This window comes from Saccostrea echinata, unplaced genomic scaffold, assembly GCF_033153115.1.
Source record: "Saccostrea echinata isolate AGI-Se365-2 ecotype Australia unplaced genomic scaffold, CSIRO_AGI_Sech_v1 ptg000057l, whole genome shotgun sequence".
In the NCBI taxonomy this organism is placed as follows: Eukaryota; Metazoa; Mollusca; class Bivalvia; order Ostreida; family Ostreidae; genus Saccostrea; species Saccostrea echinata.
This window is the reverse complement of record NW_026889806.1, coordinates 4,285,349-4,302,679: the sequence shown is the minus strand read 5'-3', so window position 1 is coordinate 4,302,679 and position 17,331 is coordinate 4,285,349. Positions and strand designations below refer to the sequence as shown.

Genomic DNA, 17,331 nt, shown 5'->3' with positions numbered 1-17,331 from the left:
ACAAGCCCCGCTTCTGTCTCTATTTGTCCCGCTCCGCACGTGATTTTTTTTTTCACCACGCCTTTCGATGAACCAGTAGATTCATGTATAGAAACAAGCATTCTGAGAGTATTGCATTAGCAAACCTAGTCCCCTACCGGCAAGTGTAATCTGGTTCCGTTCCCGTTAAGAATTGAAAATGCCATAATTCCGTCAAAAATTAATGAAGCAGGACGAAATGCAAACTTGATCTATAACTAATTAAGGTAAAGCCACACACCAAAAATCAGCTCAATATCTACCAGCGTTTAGAAGAAAATTGTGGAAAACCCGTAAAAATTGAAAAGGTCGTAATTCCGTCAAAAATCAATGAAGCGGAACGAAATGCAAACTTGATCTGTAACTCTTCAAGATACACTCACATACCAAAAATCAGCTCAATATCTGCAAGCGTTTAGGAAAAAAAAAAGCAGAAAACCAAGTGGGACAGACTGACGGACGGACAGACTCAGAGGAAACCTGTAGTCCCCTCCGGTTTCACCGGTAGGGGACTAATAAAGTATTTTTACTATTTGAAATTTTATCTCGGACAAAGACATTGGAAATGTAAATATTTTATTTTCTATCATTTTCTTTTGTGAACAGTCATACGAAAGCCCATCGAACTCATTTTCGTAGGTTTAAAAAATATTTTTCGCGTTATAACGCGACACTTTCGCGAATAAACGCGTAGTATTAAAGATGAAAAAATGAAGAGGGTGGTTGTATTGGGCTAGTGTGGGGACAACATTTTTCATAGAGAAGGACAGCGGAACCCAGGTGACTTGGATGTGTGCTGTGACTCACTTAGACACATGACGTTTGGATGGTGCACCCCCCCACCCCCCCCCCCTTCCAAAAAAAAAAATCTGATCATGAGAATTTTTATTAGACGCAATAATTTAGAAAAAACAAAAACAAAAACAAATACATGAATTCCTAGCCTATTATACCTATATTCCTATATCGGATATCGTTTTATGTTTTTGTTGACTTATAGAGGTTGCCTTTCTACCGATCAGTGGGCAACAGACCTAGTCTGGCTAACAGAACTTGAAGAGGTATTTAGATATTTTACTTAGGGGAATATCAGACATACACACGAAAAATACATTGTGCAAAAGATAACAGTACGAGGTTACTTTCGGTAGTAATGAGTCTTATTTGGGGTGTATATGTGTCCAAATGATTTTCTGTACATTCTTTCATACTGCAGTTTTATGTTCATATATATGTATTTTTTATTACCGAGTGGGGTGAATTTCAGTATGGAATTCCTCATGTCCATACCTACTATTAACAAGTCCATAACAATACATGTCTGAAAACCTTGGTTAAGGACATACGCAACGTAGTTTGAACTTTATTATCGTTTTCCCTGGAGTGGAAATGCTCTGATACTAAAAGGAACTGTGCTTCATTTTAATGTCTGTTGTACACTTCTTTTGAAACAAGTTTGGATAAACAAAACATCTAAAATATATGTTTAGTAATTTTTGTATATTTTTCTTTGAATTGTACAAGATTTTCCATCAATTGATATCTTTTCAAAACCCCTGGTAATGCATGCTGATTTTTTGTCTATGGACATCTGATGGCACTATAATCTTAAATTAAGAATATCTTGAAAAATTATCAGTAGATAAGATACGTTGCGTATGTCCTTAAGTCTATATTTAGTTGTTTTTTTTTAACCTCGCACAGTCATATCAAGCATAATTAAACTCTGTTATTGAGGGATTAACCCCACAATACAAAAATAAACCCAGGATACTGGAAAACACACACATTAGCCTAACAGTGCATCTCTGGTAAGAACAGAATTACAGATAAATGTATTATAGGCGGGGAAATTTGCCTGGCCTTTGGGATAATCCTGTCTCCCGCTCAAATGTCCACATCTTTTTTTTTTTTTTGGTTGTTGAAATTCTGCTAAATTGTCCTAAAATTAGCTTTGCAAGTTATTGTACCCTGCTACAGGCCTGACAATTATCTTTGTTCATGTTTTTATACCTTTAAAAATTGGTTCCTATATAAATATATACTTTAAAAAGTCTAACATTTCCAATGTTTTACCGAGTGGTCGTAAAAAACCTGATGTTTACTTGGACTGCAGAGTGAGATATTGGACCTGACGATGAGATATTGGACCGCTTACGTCACACTGTAGGCGGGATCAGCTATAAAATTTTATTTGCACTCGTGGTGTTCGACAGTGACAGAATTGACCATGTTTTACCGCACTGTGGCCTATAAAGGAAATTTACACCATGGAAGCCAGGACAAGAAACATGTCAAATAAATAAAAGGTACATAACAAAACATTTATTGACCGTGTTCTCAGACAAAGTGCGTTTTGTCGACCCCTCGAACCAAACTGTTTGGATCTTGGGTCCGACAAACGCATGTTGTCCGAGAACACGGTCAATAAATGTATAATGTATTTAATATTGAGCGTAAGTTTACATGTAGCACTACACTTTCCACAGTTCCAAGTTTTTTTTTTAACGCAAGTCGTGATTATAGCTGTGTCTTGTAATTTTTTTCCCTTTTATGAAATATTATAATTAGGGGCCTATATTATCCTGTATTGGCGCGAAATTGAATATCGTCACAGCTTTGTGTGACGTCATATCCGGCTTCTGCTATTTTCTTTGCATGAATTTGTTGAAGAAAACAAATATATATATGTTTGATACAACCTCACAAACTTGTTAAATCAGTATCCTAAATGCAACTACATGGTTAATATGCCACCTAAGATATTCGGTGGCAAAGCTGGTGCCGAAGAAAACAAAGACCCTAAAGAGGAAAAGAAGGATTCAAAAGGGGAACCCAGCATTCCAACAAATAAATGGACTAAAGCAGTGAAAAAAGTAAGTTTTAAATGGAACCAAGAATATCACCATTACCATTTAGTTTTTGAACAGAGAAATACTGTTTAGGCTAGTTGGATAGTGGTGAGTGCTTACCACGGGCACTTGAAGCGTGGATATCATACATATCGTAATATTCATTACCTCCCCCCCCCCTTTTTCCAACTACGAAAATATAACCATGGCCGTAGGAACCGGGGGGGGGGGGCACGGGGGGGGGGCGTGCCCCCCCCCAATAATTTTGCCGATATATAGATTACTATAGTAAACAGAGATACTATAAGCATGTGCCCCCTCAATAAAACCGCCTGAATACCCTTTTTTTTTTTTTTTGCTTGTCAAGGAATATTTGGTAGTTGACGACCTTTTTTTTTTTTTTTTTTTTTTTTTTGCTTGTCAGAAAATTTTTGGTAGTGCCCCCTCAACTGTCAACTGAAAAATGTTTGGGTGTGCCCCCCCCCCCCCCCAAACTGAAATTGCTTCCTACGGGCCTGATAACCATAGTATAGTCTCTATTTTCCCGAAAATATGAGACCATCTAAATATCATTATGTGCAGTCAGTACTTTCATTGAGGTTTGAAATTTGGCCAAATTTCAAATCTTAATAAAAGTACAAACTGATAGTTGAAGCCACACTTTTATAAGTATATGTCCCTTGGTCGCCATCTTTGGGGGAAAAACGAATTTTGCACATTGTCATTTCAATCAAATATACTTGTTTGATCTTGTTTTTTGATTGCCCCAGCTTAGGATTAGCCATACATTAAAAGAAACTTTTTTAACATGGTGATATACCATGAATTTATCGCAGCACGCCCAAATGTTTGGTATAGATAGTTTTCAGTAGGCCCAAATTAACGAGTTATTTCCCGTTGGCCGCCATATTCTAGGTCAACATGCTCATATTCCTTCATTATTCAACCAAAGTTAATTTTTTATACTGACAATTTTGGGATAGGAAGCATTGTCTTTCTGAAAAATATAGATTTGTTAGAGCCTCTTTTATTTCATAATTTTTATTCCATAAAGATTTTTCCCCAAATATATATACATGCTTCACCCTCTTAAATTTGGTAAAACAAAAAGGAAAAATTCCAAGGTTGACCAAGATGGCTGCAAAGGGAAATAACTCGAAGAGAAAATAAATCATATGAAAACTATCTATTGCTTTATTGATTCTGCAAAGGGAAACAACTTTTGCAAAGTGTGGATTTGAGTATTGCACAGAATGACATGCATTATAACACAAGTGAGTCATAATTTCATTTTTACACTGTAATATTTCATTGAAAACCAATTTTTATGAAAACTTACTGTGACAGTGAGGTCAATTTTAGCCAAGTTTCCTTAATTTTTTTCACTGAATCATGCAAAATTGTTCAAATTTTCTTGTCTTAAAATGCTAAACAAAATGATACACTAATAATTGAGAATAATTTATGAAATGATCAGCACCGAAATTTCTAACCTCAATTTAAGTACTATGATTTCTTTACATAATAGAGTCATAAAATTTTTATTTCGCATTTGACATGTAATATCACCCCATTGCCTACAGATAAAGTTACATGTATTTTGAAATTATGTGAAGAAAATGCAAAGAGTTCTACATTTTATGCTGTTTTAGTGACATAAAAAATGAGCAACAAATAACACTGCAACAATATTTTAGAAGAATGCTTTTTTCAATGAAATATATAGTATAAAAATAAAATTATGACTCACTTATGGCCTGAGGTACTGTATTTATGGAATTAATGTACAAACCACATATTTTCAGGAAAATAGAGACTCATTATGTATTTTGGTTAGGTAGTTGGGGGTTGGGATAGTTAATTGTGATATCCATGCTTCAGGTGCCTGTGGTGCATACTATGTGCAAAGATGGTACCAAAAGATGGCAAGCACTTAGGCGCAAAATATGTGGGGGTCCATCCACCCCTTTTTTTCTGAGTCCTTTGACCATAAAATTTTACATAGAGAAATTTTCGTACAATATATATAATTCAAGATTTTAATTACTTCTCAGTTACAGCCTTAAATAGACAAAATTCTCAATATTCTGTCAATTGAGAAATATCTTTTAATTTCATAATATTCTATCTCATGATCTTTCTTAAATACTATAATTTCCTTCTTCTTATCTATTTTTTTTCTCTCCTGAATCCCTCTCCAGGACGTTTGTTAACTGACCACTGATTTAATAGTTTAATTTAAGTAGTCGAGACAAGGGGCTAGCTAAATGTAGTTCTGATCAAAGTGTTAAATAAAATCAATAAAAAAAAAATTTCTGTTTACATGTGAAAATATACATGTATGTATGAAATATATCACTATCATTTGTCTTAATTTTATGAAAATTTTATCTTTTCAGGTAAAAACTTCGGTAAGTTCTGAAAACTCTTCTACATCTTGTTTCATACACAGCTGAAGTTTTTTCTTCTGATTTTTAAACAAAATACCATTGTCAATCCAACAAGATCAAGGTTTAATATATTTTGCTTAAGGTGTCAAATTCTTCTATATGTCCATACCATAATTTTGTCCATTAACCATAATTTCTGCCAACTTCTTTTGAACATAGATTGACCTTCAGAGTTAATTAAAATCATTATGCTACATGTATGACATGACCCGAGGAAAGGTCATTTAGACATTAAAGTAAAGGTCACAGGGTTAAGAAATTTAATCTTTAAGGCATAGGAAAAACAATTCTGTTTTGGAGTGCTCAGTATCTGAAGGTCATAACTTAAGGCAATGATTGCTTGCAAGTAGCAAGCATGAAATTAATCTATCATGATTCCTGGCCAGGATTTGAATGTTCCTAGGATTGATGTTTTAATACTTAGGACTGTGAAAGATGATACTGTCATACTTGTCTCACAAAAAATGTACAGGACCAGAGCCCAGAGGTATTACAACCTTCAACTACTGATATCTTGACAAGGATGGGCCCACTGGAATATCTTTACACAATGACAGTTTTCTTTCATAAGCTATTTAAAAGTATGTTATTTATCTTTAGCTGCCTTGTGGAACAGTCATGTAAATGTATGTAACTTTTGTCAAATTTTCCAAACCGGTACTTCATTGTATTTTTCCCCCCTTCTTTTTCCTTGCATTTTTTTTGAATGTTTGTTTAATTAATGCAGTGTATTTACCTTGACCTCGCTGTAGGGAGAGGGCTAAAATAGGCTATGCTTGCTGCCCAATCCCATTCACTTCATTTGAATAAAATTATGTATAAATAATAATAATAAAAAAAGCCATTATTACATGTAGTCATATTGACATGCAATCTTAATGCCCTGTTCACACGGAGAGTTTAATTCGAATTAAACGTAAGTTACTGCAAATTAAATTTGAACTGCATTCACAGGGGGAATTTAATGCGAATTAGTTTAATTTGAATTAATTTACTGCACATCAAATAACTTCGCATTAGCTCCGTGTGAACACTAAGTGAAGCTAATACAAATTAAGTTTTGACACATGCGTTGTGGCAAAATAAAGTCACATGCCACATGTCGGTGGTCAGATATAAGGTACGTACTTCTGCTATTTTTAGTGAAAAACAAAGGAAAATTATGTTAATCACTGAAATGTGTACAGACACTATGACATTATGTCAAATGGATCTGCTCTGCATAAGGTGACATGATTTGAAAATGACGTCATAATAGCCTTGCTGATTAGCCTTACTGTAGAAATAAAATTTTAATTTGCATTAGTTTAATTCTCATTAGCTGTCTTGTGAACGCAATTTAATTTGCAGTAGTTTAATTCGCATTAGTTTACTTCGCATAAATTTGCTGTGAATTAAACTCTCCGTGTAAACAGGGCATAAGATTCAAGTTAGTTCAGATCAGGGCCCTCAGGAATAAGTTGAAGCTACATCACGAGATTTGAGTTTAACAAGGGAGTCCATATAGGTAGATATCTTTTCAGTAGTGGCAAGACCACTGTGGTACAGTACTACACTAAATCATATTACCCGGTAATAAGCAAAACAAACTTGAGTTGTGTAAATCATTTTTATGCCCCCATAATTGAAGACTTGGAGGCATTTAGTTTTTTTTTTTTTTTGTTTTTTTTGTTTTTCTGTCTGTCTGTTTAACCTTTCCCATAACTTTTGATTTGTTGGAGCTAAGGTTTTCAACTGTATTAATTCTTTGTGACAAGACCTTTCTTTGGATACCAACATGTTTGACCTCTAGACCTAAGAGTTTGACCTACTTTTGCAAAATTTCTTTGGATACCTACATATTTGATCTCTTGGCCTTGGAGTTTGACTTACATTTGCAAAATTTTATCGAACTTTAACCTTGGACATATCTTTTGAATGGTTGGTGCTACGTCTTCCATACTTTACATGTTTAATCCTTGTGATGAAACTTTCCCTTGGACACAAATATTTTTAACCTTTGGACCTTGACCTTGGAGTTTGACCTACTTTTGAAAAAACTTGAACCTTGGCCATAACTCTTGAATGGTTGAAGCTAGGGCTTTCATATTTCACATAAGCTGCAGAACTATAGCTCTCTGGTTGAGAAAATTCAGACAGATAAACCAGAGATCTGGTTTATTTTTCCCAGTTTTCTCGACCAGAGAGCTACAGTACTGCAGCTAATTTTGCGTATTTCTTGAACTTTACAAGACATTCCCTTTAGTAAAAATAGTGTTGATCTTTTGACCTTGATCTTGGAGTTTGACCTTTTTTTTGTTGATAAACAATAAACTTAGTCAAAAATTTTGAATTTTTGAAGCTTAAGGGCTTTTGTGTTTTGCATGTGTTTTCCTTGTGCCAAAACCTTCCCTTGGGTACAAACAATTTTGACCTCAAACTAATAGATTGACCTACTTTAAAAAGCTTTAACCTCCTTGGCCATAGGTTTTGAATGGCTGAAGCTAGGGCTTTCATATTTCACATGTTATATTCCTTGTGACAAGACGTTCTATCAATGGGTAAAAACAATTGACCTTGACCTTGGAGTTTGACTTTTTTTTTTTAAAACCTTTAACCTTGTCCATAACTTTTGAATGGTTGGTGCTAAGGCTTTCATTTTCACAGGTGTTTTCCTTGTGACAAGAACTTTCTTTGCATGGGTACCAATAATTTTGAACTTTTTACAACAGCAGGGCCATGATTGTATTGATATTGAAGCAATTCAATATTTTTATGAAATTTGTTTTTGAAAAAAATATGCTGATAAAGAACAGCAGGGTCAAAATGACTCAGGTGGTCCATGGGCCTAGATCTTGTTAATTTATTATTTTTCATCATTGTAGCGACGAGTTTCGGTAAGTAATCACTTATAATACAGTTGAATTTCATTATCTAGAATATCAATATCTAGAACCCTGGGATACTTGAAGTTTTATTCTGGTCCCATGGAGTTTGAGATAACAAAGTTCAAGTCTGTAGTTGTTTTATTTTCTAAGTTTGTTTAACACCTGTTTCCTTGTAAATACTTAAACTTCTATAAATCTGTGTTTTATATATACCAATTAATATTCAATAGACAATAAGTAATTTGATTTCCTCTATGGATAACAAAATCTCTTTTGGAAATAATTATGTGTTGTTATTTTCTGTTATAACTCCGCATAATTAATGTATTTTGTTTAATTTAGATAAGAAAACAGAGTGTTGTTGAGGATGATCCCTTCTTACAGAGATTTATCACCACAGAAAGGGCTGAAATTGATGACCATCTTCATGACTTTACAGAAATATTTACCACTGGGTAAGCAGGTTATTCAGTGACAGTGAGAATAAATCAGAATCCCAAAGTAATTTGGCTTCAAATATGGTAAATTTATGTCCCCTTGGCTAGGGTGGAGCTACAATATGGGGTCAAAATTTTTCAAGGAACACCTTTGATAAGTTATGAGGAACAGCAGGGACAAAGGTGACATTATGGTCCCTGGACCATTTGGTTTTATTTACAAAATTTTTTTTAATCTATAAAAATCTTATATATTTAAGTTCAATTGATGGACTGATTCAAAATGAAGACCAATTTAGCCCGTAGAATGCAAAGGGGGGGGGGGGGGGTATAGTATTTTGCTATTATTTTGCTGTTATATAGTAAATTTCAGATCGATTCAGTTTTTTTTTTTTTTTTTTTTTTTTTTTTTGCATGCTTGTCAGATTTTTTGGGAGGTTGGCCCCCATTTTGAAACCATTGCTACAGGCCTGCATTTGGACAATAAAATAACTCATACATGTATAACACCTCGATAATTACCAGCACATATGCTATACCAGGCTTCGGGGCCACCAACATATAAAAATCTCAGCTCAAATCTCAACCTCAAATCTTAGATTTCTGCCTCAGCTGAGATTTTCCTAAAACACCGTGCCACCAACATTTCTGAGATTCGTCTCACGTAAGCTGAGATTTGAGAAAAATCTTAGATTTATTTTCGTTGTTGTATGCGACCTTTTTTCGAAAAATGCACTAATATGTTGATTCAATGATTGAATTTACCTTTTATGCATTTGTTTATGCAATATTTTCGTGTATAGATCGTGATAAAAACACATCCCCCACTTCTTTCGTCTTTTATTTGCTGTCTCGGGTCATTCAACAGAAAGGATTCCATTACGACATTTGCGACAATAAATGTTCATCGAACCCACGTAAAATAATCCCTACAGAAGAATAACACAAAAAATAGCCAAATTTTGTAGTCTTGGCTAGTCTGTCGACATAAACACAAAAACATACACCGAGGCGTCACTTCCGCCATTGTGACGTTTTGTGTAGCAGGTAGGCGGATCACTAAATATATTTCACAGACCGATTAAATTAAATCATTTTGATGAAACACATTTTTCTTTCTTTTGTTATATGTTAGATATCATGGTATATCTGTATTAGTTTTAGTTCTCCATAGCAAAAAAAAAAAAAAAAAAAAGTTATAGGGGCTATTTGTATTTAGAATAAACCTAGCTGAGTGATTTTTTTAGCTCATCTGAGCTGAAAGCTCAAGTGAGCTTTTCTGATCACCTGTTGTCCGGCGTCCGTCCGTCTGTCTGTCTGTCTAGCTGTCCGTCCATCTGTAAACTTTTCACATTTTCAACTTCTTCTCAAGAACCATTGAGCCAATTTTAACCAAAGTTGGTACAGAGCATCCTTGGGTGAAGGGGAGTTTAAATTGTTAAAATGAAGGGCCAACCCCCCTTACAAGGGGAGATAATCAAGGAAAGATAAAAATTGGGATGGGTCATTAAAAAATCTTCTTCTCAAGAACCACAGGGCCAGAAAAGCTGAAACTTACGTGGAAGCATCCTTGGGTAGTGTAGATTCTAAATTGTTCAAATCATGGCCCCTGGGGGTAGGGCGGGGCCACAATAGGGAATCAAATTTTACATTGAAATATATAGGCAAAATCTTTGAAAATCATCTTCTCAAGAACAACTGGACCGGAAAAGTTGAAACTTAAGTGGAAGCATCCTTGGGTAGTGTAGATTCTAAATTGTTCGAATCATGGCCCCTGGGGGTAGGGCGGGGCCACAACAGGGAATCAAAGTTTTACATTGAAATATATAGGCAAAATCTTTGAAAATTTTCTTCTCAAGAACCACTGAGCCAGAAAAGCTGAAACTTTTGTGGAAGCATCCTTGGGTAGTGTAGATTCTAAATTGTTCAAATCTTAGCCCCCAGGGGTAGGGCGGGGCCACAATAGGGAATCAAAGTTTAACATTGAAATACATAGGCAAAATCTTTGAAAATCTTCCTCTCAAGAACCACTGAGCCAGAAAAGCTGAAACTTATGTGGAAGCATCCTTGGGTAGTGTAGATTTTAAATTGTTCAAATCTTAGCCCCCAGGGGTAGGGCGGGGCCACAATAGGGAATCAAAGTTTTACATTGAAATACATAGGCAAAATCTTTGAAAATCTTCCTCTCAAGAACCACTGAGCCAGAAAAGCTGAAACTTATGTGGAAGCATCCTTGGGTAGTGTAGATTCTAAATTGTTCAAATCATGGCCCCTGGGGGTAGGGCAGCCACAATAGGGAATCAAAGTTTTACATTGAAATACATAGGCAAAATCTTTGAAAATCTTCTTCTCAAGAACCACTGAGCCAGAAAAGCTGAAACTTATGTGGAAGCATCCTTGGGTAGTGTAGATTCTAAATTGTTCAAATCATGGCCCCCGGGGGTAGGGTTGTGGCCGCAATAAATATTACAAAGGGGAGGTCTTGTGAAGAACAGCAGGGCCAAAGTAGCTCAGGTGAGCGTTGTGGCCCATGGGCCTCTTGTTTTCTCTAGCAGATCCAAAAAAAAAGTTCGATAATCGATATAATTATTTAGCTAAATTTCTCACATGCTGTAATAAATTTTGCAAGTTTTCCATAAATGTGGATAAATGTAATAATATGAACAGCGAACATGAGCGGGTAACATACGTATACTTAGTTTTACAGGATCATTTATCAAGGAAATTTCTCGAGGAACTGTTTAATTGTCAGGGAATTTCAGTTCATCCCCCCCAAAGGAAAAAAACTGGCTAAAATTTGAACTAAGTGCATGAATAGGGAAGAGGCAAACTAACACATCGCATTTTTCTATGATCCCCTGTGACAAAATGTCTCGGAAAGTCTTTATTTCTATTTTTAGATAAATAATAAACAACGAATATAGCACCACTTGACAAATAATCATCGTTACATTGGAAACCCAAGTGAATCTCGCGTCTGCTCATCGATAATGAGAAACTGATTAATTTATAATATCATATCGTAAATAAAAGTTTAACTGCGTAATGATGTAATTTTTTTTTAAAAACAAAGGATCATACTTTTTTTTTTGGTTTCAAAATGTAAGTTGTCAATTTAAAATAAATACTGTTTGTTTAAAAAAATCATTCATGCAAGTACATTTGAATAGATGTAGTTCTTGCTGTGAATTATGTATCTCAGAATGGACATAAGATGAATTTATTCTTATAAATACTATAAACGGTCAAGGATTTAAATTTAAGCACAATGCATTGAGAGTATAAATTCGATCCAAATTCTCAATTAAGAATTTTATAGATTTAGTTAAGAACCAAATTAGACGGACTGCTATCATCAGTAATTAATAAATTGTGATTTACAAAATGTACATATTATTTCAAGAACAGAAATATTTGTAAATAGAATGTTAGACAGATTTCTTTTAATATTTGCGTATAATTTACACTTATAAACAGTAAAATATAACTACCGGGAAAAAAAAAAAACAAAGACGGGACCGAGGAGGTTTTATATCATATCTAGTCATATTTCCTTTACTGATATACAAGAACATTGTGAATTACATATAATAAAAATGTCATGCTACAAATAGCGAATTGAAATATGAATTTAATTAATTATATTAATTCCTATATGAATGAAGATATAAATGTTTTGTATAACGTGCCACTGGAATAATTATATTCCTTTTATTCTTTATTTTTTATGCTTTTAGTAAAGTTTAAAGTGCTTGATTCTATACATGGACAATATTATAATAAGAATAGTTTACATGTGTATAATTAAGACACCCCCTCCTCACAGGAGAATCAAGTTTTGGGAGAAATGAACATTATTTCTGTGATTGTGTGTTAATTTTGTGTATTCATTCATTAAAATGTTCACTGTCACAACATTTGCGACCATTTTTTCATAAAACAATTCTGTGAGATTTTGTCTGAGACTGGTATACATCAATCTCAAAATTTTCTGAGAAATCTCAGATTTTTTTCTCAGCTGAGTCGGAAAAAACTTTGGTGGCACGCACGTTGGAGAAAAATCTCAGACTTGAGAAAAAATCTCAGATTTTAGAGAAAACTCAAAAGACTAGTCTGAGTTTGAGAAAATATTTGTTTGGTGGCACAGTTAGGTGAGAAAAACTCAAATTTTCTGAGAAATCTCAGATTTGAGAAAATCTCAGCGTTGGTGGCCCCGAAACCAGGTATACTTTCGTTTTAGTCCTATGCATATAGATAGGGAAAAAAACAACGAAAATAGTGCAGTATGCCTCATAATCATTTCAAACAGAATTTGTTTAATTCAGAATTTTTGGGAAAGTGAAACTTTAATCCTCACAAATAGAATGTTATTTTATTTTTATTTATCCCCCCCCCCCCCCAAAGAAAAAAAAAAGAAGTTTCCAAAAAGAAGCTCAGTGAATTAAATTTCGAAAGGATTTTATTTAAAACTGATAGTGATATTTTGCATCGGCATAATTAATTTATAAAGTAATTTTGCCTTTTCAATGCATGCTGCATTGCATTAACACATGAAATACTAGAACCGTAGAACGCAAAACATAGGTTATCAGAAATTTTGAAGGACAAAAGATCAAATCATGGTTAGTCAAAGACTGTGATACATGTTAACAATTTCTTAGACATTATATTAGTTACAATATAATCAAGTGGTCACTCCTTTAATTTCTGTAGTGAAAAGTATGACAGCTAGTGTTTCTAAAACCACAATAATTTAGTATATTTAATAATTTCAGAAATCAATTTCTGTGAATGGAACCATTGAGAAGCTTTGTTTTGCCATGGTCATATCAAGTATATATATGTATATATACCATTAATGTTTTGTCAGGTTTTGGTTAAAACTGGTCATCAACCCTGCCAATCCTCCCTACTTCTGGTGGTCCTCTATAGTCACTTGCTGTATTTTGTACAACCTCATCTTCGTAATAATGCGAGGATGTTTCTGGGACAAACTGCAAGTTCCAGAAATGGTATTTTATTGGTTCATCCCAGACTACCTGTGTGACCTCATATTCATCTTTGACATGTACATTAAAAGTAGAGTGGGTACGCAAACATTTCTCTCTCATAAATAAAATACCTGCATTTTAAAGTTAAATAAAGTACTGTTTAAAGTTAAATAAATATTTTGAATTTCAATCATTATTTAAAATTATAAAATAACATGTTTATCTACCGTTTCTTGTAGAGTATCTTTCATTATTATCCTTGTGATAATACATGTAATTTATATGTATATATAAAAAATATTTCAGGTTTTTTGGAGCAAGGTCTATTATGCCGTGATGTGCGGAAGCTTTCAAAGGTTTACCTGAAGTCATGGATGTTTGTTGTGGATGTTTTAAGTATTTTTCCATTAGATTTCTTTTACCTAGTCATTGGTTTTAATGCCTTTCTAAGAATGAATAGATGTTTAAAAATATGGAGAATGAGGGAATTTTTCAACCTGGCAGAGACACACACTAAATATCCAAACTTGTTACGTGTAGCTAACCTCATACTTATCATTGTCATCATTATACACTGGAACTGTTGCCTGTATTTCGCCATCAGTCGGGCTATGGGGTTTGGCAGTGATAGCTGGGTGTACCCTGATATCAATGATGAATTTTACTCCTCCTTTTGGAAGCAGTATTTGTTCTGTTTTTACTGGTCCACCCTGACCCTCACCACCATTGGGGACACTGCCTATCCTGAGCAAACAATATCCTTCCTTTACTGTATTACCTGCAGTTTGGTTGGTGTGCTGATATTTGCCACCATCTTTGGTAATGTTGGAGCATTGATCAATGAGATGGATGCTGCTAGAAATGAATTTCAACACAAAGTGGATGCAGTAAAGCGTTACATGGAAATCCGACAAGTGACTGGTCCCATACAAGAGAGAGTTGTGAAATGGTTCGACTATACATGGAACAACAAGGAATCTGTAGACGACTCCAAAAACTTAGAATACTTGCCTGAAAAACTACGTGCAGAAATCTGTATCCATGTCCATCTTAGAACTCTGCGAAAAGTAGAAATTTTCAAAGACTGTGAACCAGGAGTTTTGGTGGAACTAGTGTTGAAACTGAAAATGCAAGTGTTTAGTCCTGGTGATTACATCTGCAGAAAGGGTGATATAGGAAAAGAGATGTACATTATAAAGAGAGGCAAGCTTCAGGTGTGTTCAGAGGATGGCAAAACTGTATTTGTAACCCTAGAAGATGGAGCAGTGTTTGGTGAGATCAGTGTCCTTAACATTCCTGGAAATAAAACTGGAAACAGGAGGACAGCCAGTGTGAGAAGTGTGGGCTACTCAGATCTGTTTTGCTTGAGTAAGTCCGATCTTCTGGAGGCCCTGCAGGAGTACCCTGATGCCAGAAAGAGCCTAAGTGAGAAAGGAAAGAAGATGTTGAGGAAGGATAAACTGCTGGATGAAGAGGCAGCAAGACGTGAGGAGAGGCGTCAACAGAACTTGGACAAGAAGATCGAGCTGATTGCTGATGCCGTAGATGATCTACAGAAAGTTGTTAACAAACTGATAGACAAAATATCTCCAGATGAGGCAGCTGACAACTCGGAGGCCCCTGATGAGGAACAACAACAGGAGAACAAAACTCCAGAGACTCCTAAACGGGGGAAGACTCCTGAACAGGGAAAACCTGCTGAAAAGGTAGAAAGAAAAACATCTGCCAAAGAGGGTAGAGTGTCACCAAAGAAACAACCTTCCAAAGATGGTAACAATGAAAAGAACAAAGAAATGGAAGAAAAACAGTGATGTCAGAGAACATAAGCATAATTAACTGCTCTCTTGTCATCAGAAATCCTTACCATATGGGATATAGTGAAAGCCTCATAATTGTGGTACAAAATTTCACATGGCAATGGTGTACATGTAGTTGAAGCTGAATTGAAATAATTTATACCCATGTTAGGAGGTTTCTTGCCTACATTTGAAGCTGAATTGAAACAATTTTTAGCTAATTTGTTAGAGGATTCATTGTCCAGACACATTTGCAATTCATTGAAAATATTGCAGTACCGTGATCATGATTTTTAATTAGTACATGTAGTTTACTGATTTTGTATTTTGTGATGCAAGTCTGTTGAGTAGCTAGCATGTGAACGTGCATGTCCAAAATCTTCAATCACAATGTTGCCATTTTGTTAGAGTATTCACTATTGGAATTACATACTTCAAATTTCTGTATTGATTATACATGTATTTATATTTTTTACATGTGAACATTTATTATGATTATATCCTGGCTATAATACATAAGTTAATATTTCAAATAAACAGTTAATCTTGATTAATAAATTGGAAATGATTCCACAAAAAATAGAATTCCTTTTGGAAACCCAAGCTTACTGAGTGCATTTCAAAGTAATTTTGCATATAGATGTACATGTAGATTCTTGAAAGTACACATTCAAAATCACTCAATAACAAAGAAACATTATTACTTGTAAAAGCAAGTCTAATAAAACTTTGACATTAATATCAAAATTTCATAATTTCTCTTCTCTGAGTTTGTATGATGCATATACCTCATAGTGAAGCTGCAGACACAAAATAAAATTACAAGTCTAGTGAAACTGTCAATTATATTCCGTTTATTTTCTGCTGTGTCTTAGTACAGGTGCATACCTCTTACAAGCTGCACACAGCAGACCAAGGCTAAAAGTTAACAATTTGACACTTCTCATTGAAATGTTTAAAAGTTGTACATGTATATCCCTCACGAATGGTAGCCCACATAGGACAGTGGAGAGATTAACCATTTACTTCTCATTGAAATGTTTAGAAGTGGTATATCCCTCACAAATGATTGCCCACATAGCACAGTGGTTAGAGAGGTTAACGATGACACTTCTCATTGAAATCTTTAGAAGTTGTATATATCCCTCACAAATGGCTGCCCACATAACACAGTGGAAAGAGAGAAGGTCCTGCTTCATTGTAGAGTCCAGGGGCCTAGCTGTTATACAAAAGAACTTACAACTAATACCAAACAATTTGAGTTCATTGTAAAAACTTGTAAAATAAATGATTCTGTTAAAAATTGTGTGTTAGCAATAAATATATCTCTGAATTGTTTTTAAAGAGAATAAAACGTACCATTTTCAGATTAATGTAAAAAAGAAAAGTTATTTCTAAAGTTACATTTTGGTCTTAGTCATAATTTCTTTTGTAAAACAGGGCTCCAGGAGTAGCTGGTTCAGATCCCACTGAGGGATCTAAAGACCGGTCCTTCAGATGAGAATGTATAAATGGATGTCAACTGTTGCAGTGAATGATAGCATGAAAATATTCCTTACTGCTGATCTGGTGTTGTACCAACATGAGTGAAATATTACTGAAGGGATGTTGAGCATTAACAAACAATCAACCAACCCTCTCAAAAGAATCTTAACTCTTGATCACTTTAATTGATTATGCTTGATTTGTGGTAACAGACAGACATGGTGATTTCAATATACTTTCTTCCCCAAGTTTCATAACATGCATCACATTTTTCAATTTGTATGCACATATGGTACAGTTCAGTACACAATGAAATGCTAAAAATTATTCAGTGAATAAAATATATTACTAGAGGCCCATGGGCCACATCACTGACCTGAGCATTTGGCTAGGAGTTCAGTATTTTATCAGTGGTATCAATTAACATACCTCTAA

The 17,331-nt window shown here is 34.6% G+C and overlaps 1 protein-coding gene across 1 annotated transcript; it reads left to right on the top strand.

Annotated features, from left to right (window-relative positions):
• Positions 1–2,768: 2,768 nt before the first annotated feature.
• LOC133174069 (cyclic nucleotide-gated cation channel alpha-3-like) lies at positions 2,769–16,158 on the top strand. Its single transcript, XM_061309110.1, has 6 exons — positions 2,769–2,894; positions 5,270–5,281; positions 8,185–8,196; positions 8,530–8,642; positions 13,495–13,712; positions 13,922–16,158. The coding sequence occupies exons 1-6, from the start codon at positions 2,769–2,771 to the stop codon at positions 15,424–15,426; spliced, it is 1,986 nt and encodes a 661-aa protein (XP_061165094.1). The 3' UTR covers positions 15,427–16,158.
• The last annotated feature ends 1,173 nt before the right edge of the window (positions 16,159–17,331 follow it).

What these genes read in the sequence shown, in the direction of transcription:
- LOC133174069 (XM_061309110.1), top strand. Translation starts at nt 2,769, where the DNA reads ATGCCACCTAAGATATTCGGTGGCAAAGCTGGTGCCGAAGAAAACAAA. An exon ending in ACAGAAATATTTACCACTGG is followed by an intron (nt 8,643 to 13,494) that starts GTAAGCAGGTTA and finishes ATGTTTTGTCAG; the next exon opens with GTTTTGGTTAAAACTGGTCA. An exon ending in GTACATTAAAAGTAGAGTGG is followed by an intron (nt 13,713 to 13,921) that starts GTACGCAAACAT and finishes AAAATATTTCAG; the next exon opens with GTTTTTTGGAGCAAGGTCTA.